Raw genomic sequence first — 5,188 nt, 5'->3', positions numbered from 1 at the left:
ATATATATATATATATATATATATATATATATATATATATATATATATATATATATATATATATATATATATATATATATATATATATATATATATATATATATATATATATATATATATATATATATATATATATATATATATATATATATATATATATATATATATATATATATATATATATATATATATATATATATATATATATATATATATATATATATATATATATATATATATATATATATATATATATATATATATATATATATATATATATATATATATATATATATATATATTATGTGAAAGAAAGACATTTCAGATTTTTTGGAAAAAATAATTCCATATAAATTGAAATTTATTTCTTATTCTTTAACAGAATTCAAGAGGAAAATTTTTTGTATAATAATTTCGAAAATTTCAAACAATTGTCTGGCATGGGATGGGTGTCATCTCATTTTCCATATCCTCCACCCCTGGAGAAGGAACCCCTTCCTCCAAAGGATCCACCTCCATGACCTCCGGATATTCCTCCTCCGAATTGTCCACCATGACCACCACTTGAGAATCCACCTCGAGAGCCATAGCCTCCAGAGGATCCGCCTCCGAAGGAACTTCCTCCAAGTCCTCCTCCAAGACCTCCAAAGGAGCCGTGGCCTAATGATCCACCTCCTCCACTGGAGAAACCGCCGCCACCTGAGCGATATCCTCCAGAGCCTCCTCCAAAGGATCCACCGCCAAGTCCTCCATGTCCTCCACCGAATCCACCTCCTACAACTCCAGCCTGGCACACAGCCAAGAGAACAGCGCCAATGCAAACGAACAGTAACTTCTGGAGGGAGAAAATGAAGAAACGTGTATAAAAATTTAATTTTAATTTCTTTGGATATTTCTTAGAAAGAAAAATTTCCTGTTAAAAGATTTATATGTCTTCTAAGAATCTAGAAAACTGACTTCTCTAAAATTCATGAATGTCTCAATAGTCTATGTTATTAAATTTGTTAAGTTATAATTATAGTTATACAACTGGAAGATATCAACGTTACACCTGAATCTTGTTGATATGGGTATATTTCATTAAATTCCAGGTGAATAAAAGGAAAACTATTGGTCTCACCATGGTGTGACTGGAAGCCTTAGTGGTTTCAGACTGTGCTTCTGTTTGGGATCTTGTCGCTTTATATACAGCTCACATCGAGTCTCTCCTTTACGAAGGTCATCGATATCCATAAGGTAGAAAAAATTAAATTTTTCAAGGAGAACTTGTATGGAGAGCGAAGTAGCCGTTCCTTTTTATTTTTGAATAGAATACTATTTTATCCAAAAATTAATCTTTTTTACAAATGGTCCATTCCCCCAATCATCATTTTGACGGTTTCTTTTCGTAGAATGAGATCGATTTCGAATGATGAAAAGCTATCTGCTTTAGACTGTAATTTAAATAGATAAGAGGTTTATTATTAGAAGCAAGTACTTAAAATGGTAATTTAATACTCATGACTTTGACTTCGTAGTAAATACCGTTGGAGGGTTATTGATCGTTATACAGTAAATGTTTACTTTTTACCTAGATAAAAACCTTGGAGGATGAATAATACTTTCGTGATACTGGCAAATATGTAGGGCTGACTATGATATAGACTAGTAATTTGTCGGATAATGAAGGCCATTATTCATTTTCTTGCAAGCAATATCTTTAAAATCGATAACATATTGCCTAACTGAAAACCAAAGTTGAAGGGACGGAAAGGTATTATCATGTATTTCCGAGATATTGTAGCTTAAAATTTCAGAAGGAAATATCACGTAGGACCAGCGGCGTCAACAGTGATCCATGGTGATAAATCATTACAAGGAAATGGTCGTGTTTGGTTAGCGTCATTTGTTTTTATTTTTATTTATAGTTAGGCTGCAATTCATGTTGATAGTAGAAAGGGTTACTATATACGGTTATGGCCGTTTTTTTAATCCCACTGGATACTTCATTTGCTCCAAATAACATTTGCAATAAGTTGTTAGTATCATATTCCAAAATATGTACGATTGTATGGGAAAAAAATCTTTGCTGTATGGTTAGAAGAAATTGATTGAATTTTTGTAACATGTTCTCTGAAAATTATATATATATATATATATATATATATATATATATATATATATATATATATATATATATATATATCACTCCTGTCCAGCGGTGACCTCCTTTATGAGCAGCTATAATTATTCAGTCAATTATGCATAACCTCAGAACGATCAATTCAGTAACCAAAGAATTCGAAATGAAAATAAGATACTGAATGAAAATTAACATTCTTGAACAACTTCAAAAAATATACAGACTTAATTATTGCACTATACACATCACTGATAATTGTAAGAGTTGTGTTGTCCTTTTAAACAATGATAGTAACTTTCAAAGAGTAAATAAAACAGAAAATCACCTACTTGAGAGGACAACCAAAAAGAAAAGGAAAGTATTCCTGGGAAACCGCAGAGATTGTATTAAAGATGAAGATAAATATAATAGTGGCAATAAGGAAATTTCCATGGGGAAAATAATGTTCACAATAATGCTAATAAAAATGATAGCATCAATGTGAGTTTTGAGCCTGATGGCAATGTTAGTAACACTTGCAAAATCAATGATAGTGTGTAAGGAAGTGAGAGAAATTACGAAATACCGCAAAAGTGTAGTTTTACATTCCCTACGCAAAAGGAGGGGCAACCTCCCAAGAAATCGTAAAGATTACACAGGACAGGTGAGAGGCTCTATGTAGAGACATAATTTAGGGAAGTAATTAATAGGTTCCACAGCTTTAGCAATTATGGAAAAAAATACAAAAGAAAAGATTTAACACCCTCCACGCATTCACAAAAATCGTATCCGTTAATCTTGATCGGAACATCGTATCTTTACACTTAAGAACCTCGTCGAGAAGGTTTCATCTATATCCGAGTAGTAGGAAAAAATACTGGTTACAGTTCAGATAAGTAGTTTTCAAGTTAAAATACTCCTCTAATCTGAGCCGTCAGCGATTTCCAACCGAAGTAACTGGACAATTTTCTTCGTCCTTAAAATTAGTTTGTACGTCACTGAATACATGAACCAGATGCTGTGACCCAAGTTTTCGTAGCCACAAATCAGTCAGTCTCGCTAAATACTTTACGCCATTTCTTTTCCTAGCATCGATGTTTGGCTAATTTCTGAAAGGTAGCCGGCAAGAGAATCGAAAAATAAATTTAAAATAAATACGTTAATTTCCCAACTCGCATTGCGTAATTACTGTCAAAACAAGATCAGTATAAAAATTCAAATGACAAACTCTTATCCGTAACTGTTGCGCAAAACGAAATCACGTAAGTGTGCTTGTGAGTGCTCGTAAAAATATCGCAGAAGACTAGGGATATTACCTGCTGCACTCCCAGGTATGCCTAATAATAGCCACATTAAATTTGCAAGACAATCAGAAAGTTGTAGTTCAATGATTACAAGAGATTCGTTTTATATATATATATATATATATATATATATATATATATATATATATATATATATATATATATATATATATATATATATATATATATATATATATATTATTACATGTGTGTATATATATATATACGTATATATATATATATATATATATATATATATATATATATATATATATATATATATATATATATATATATATATATATATATATATATATATATATATATAAAGTGAAAGACATATGAAACTTTTTAGGGAAAAGATAATTCCATATAAATTGAAATTTCATTATTTATTCTTCACTGGTAATTAAGACAATAGAATTCAAAAGGAAAATTTCTAATGTTGATTTCTGAAAATTTAAAACAGTTGTCTGGAATGGTATGTGGTGTCATCTCATTTTCCATATCCTCCACCCCTGGAGAAGGAACCCCTTCCTCCAAAGGATCCACCTCCATGACCTCCGGATATTCCTCCTCCGAAGGAACTTCCTCCAAGTCCTCCTCCATGACCGCCAAAGGAGCCGTGGCCTAATGATCCACCTCCTCCACTGGAGAAACCTCCACCTGAGCGATATCCTCCGGAGCCTCCTCCAAAGGATCCACCGCCAATTCCTCCATGTCCTCCACCGAATCCACCTCCTACAAATCCAGCCTGGCACACAGCCAAGAGGACAGCGCTAATGCAAACGAACAGTAACTTCTGGAGGGAGAGAATGGAGAAACGTGTATGAAAATTTACTTTTAGTTAATTTGGATATTATTTAGAACGAAAAATTTCCTTTTAAAAAATTGATGTCTTCTAAGAATCTAAAACACTGATTTCTCTGAAACTCATAAATACTTCAATAGTCTCTTATATGTTATTAAATTTGTTAAGCTATAATTTCAGTTACACAACTGGAAGATCGGTATGCTACACTTGAATCTTATGGATATTGACGTATTTCATTAAATTCCAGGTGAATAAAAGGAAATCTATTGGTCTCACCATGGTGTGACTGGAAGTCTTAGTAATTTCAGACTGTGCTTCCGTTTGGGATCTTGTCGCTTTATATACTGTACAGCTCACATCGAATCTCTCCTTTTCGAAGGTCATCGATATCCGTATTTTTATGTTTACCCTGGCCTCGGTAAATGGCAGAAAAAGACAGAAAAAATTAAAATTTTCAAGGAGAACTTGTATGGAGAGCGAAGTAGCCGTTCCCTTCAACATTTTATTCAAAAATAAATCTTTTTTACAAAATGGTCCCTCTCCCCCATTTATATTTTGGACGGTTTCTTTTCGGAGAATGCGGTCGATTTCGAATCATGGAAAGCTTTCTACTTTCGGCTATAATTTCAATGCATAAATGGCTTATTATTGAACAATGTACTTTAAAATGGTATTTCATAAGGAAATATCACGTACGACCACCGGCGTCAACAGTGATCTATGGTGATACCTATATCGTTACAAGGAAACAGGGTTTGGTCAGTGTCATTTGTTTTTTTGTTATTGATAATTATACTGCAATAAGTTGTTAGTATCATATTCCATAAGAGATACGATTGTATTGGAAAAAACTCTTTGATATATGGTTAGAAGAATTTTTATTTAATTGTGTAACCTATTATTTAACAAAAAAGAGATTTATATATAACATATAAAGGTTTGTGTGCATATGTGTGTGTGTATATACTT

The 5,188-nt window shown here is 32.0% G+C and overlaps 2 protein-coding genes across 2 annotated transcripts; both read right to left on the bottom strand.

Annotated features, from left to right (window-relative positions):
- Positions 1-439: 439 nt before the first annotated feature.
- Positions 440-1,164, bottom strand: LOC136837495 (uncharacterized). Its single transcript, XM_067102298.1, has 2 exons — positions 1,121-1,164; positions 440-835 (listed from the first exon to the last, which is right to left on the bottom strand). The coding sequence occupies exons 1-2, from the start codon at positions 1,121-1,123 to the stop codon at positions 458-460; spliced, it is 381 nt and encodes a 126-aa protein (XP_066958399.1). The 5' UTR covers positions 1,124-1,164; the 3' UTR covers positions 440-457.
- A 2,715-nt stretch (positions 1,165-3,879) lies between these two features.
- On the bottom strand, positions 3,880-4,603 carry LOC136837608 (uncharacterized). Its single transcript, XM_067102485.1, has 2 exons — positions 4,496-4,603; positions 3,880-4,207 (listed from the first exon to the last, which is right to left on the bottom strand). The coding sequence occupies exons 1-2, from the start codon at positions 4,601-4,603 to the stop codon at positions 3,902-3,904; spliced, it is 414 nt and encodes a 137-aa protein (XP_066958586.1). The 3' UTR covers positions 3,880-3,901.
- Positions 4,604-5,188: the final 585 nt, after the last annotated feature.

This window comes from Macrobrachium rosenbergii, chromosome 59 (assembly GCF_040412425.1).
Source record: "Macrobrachium rosenbergii isolate ZJJX-2024 chromosome 59, ASM4041242v1, whole genome shotgun sequence".
Lineage (NCBI taxonomy): Eukaryota > Metazoa > Arthropoda > Malacostraca > Decapoda > Palaemonidae > Macrobrachium > Macrobrachium rosenbergii.
The sequence above is the reverse complement of the archived record's forward strand: the minus strand, read 5'-3'. Positions and strand labels throughout refer to the sequence as shown.

Excerpts from the sequence above, each read along its gene's own strand:
- LOC136837608 (XM_067102485.1), bottom strand. The coding sequence starts at position 4,603 with ATGACCTTCGAAAAGGAGAGATTCGATGTGAGCTGTACAGTATATAAA. Across the intron at positions 4,208-4,495 it reads AGACTTCCAGTCACACCATG|AAGTTACTGTTCGTTTGCAT; the intron begins GTGAGACCAATA and ends CTCTCCCTCCAG.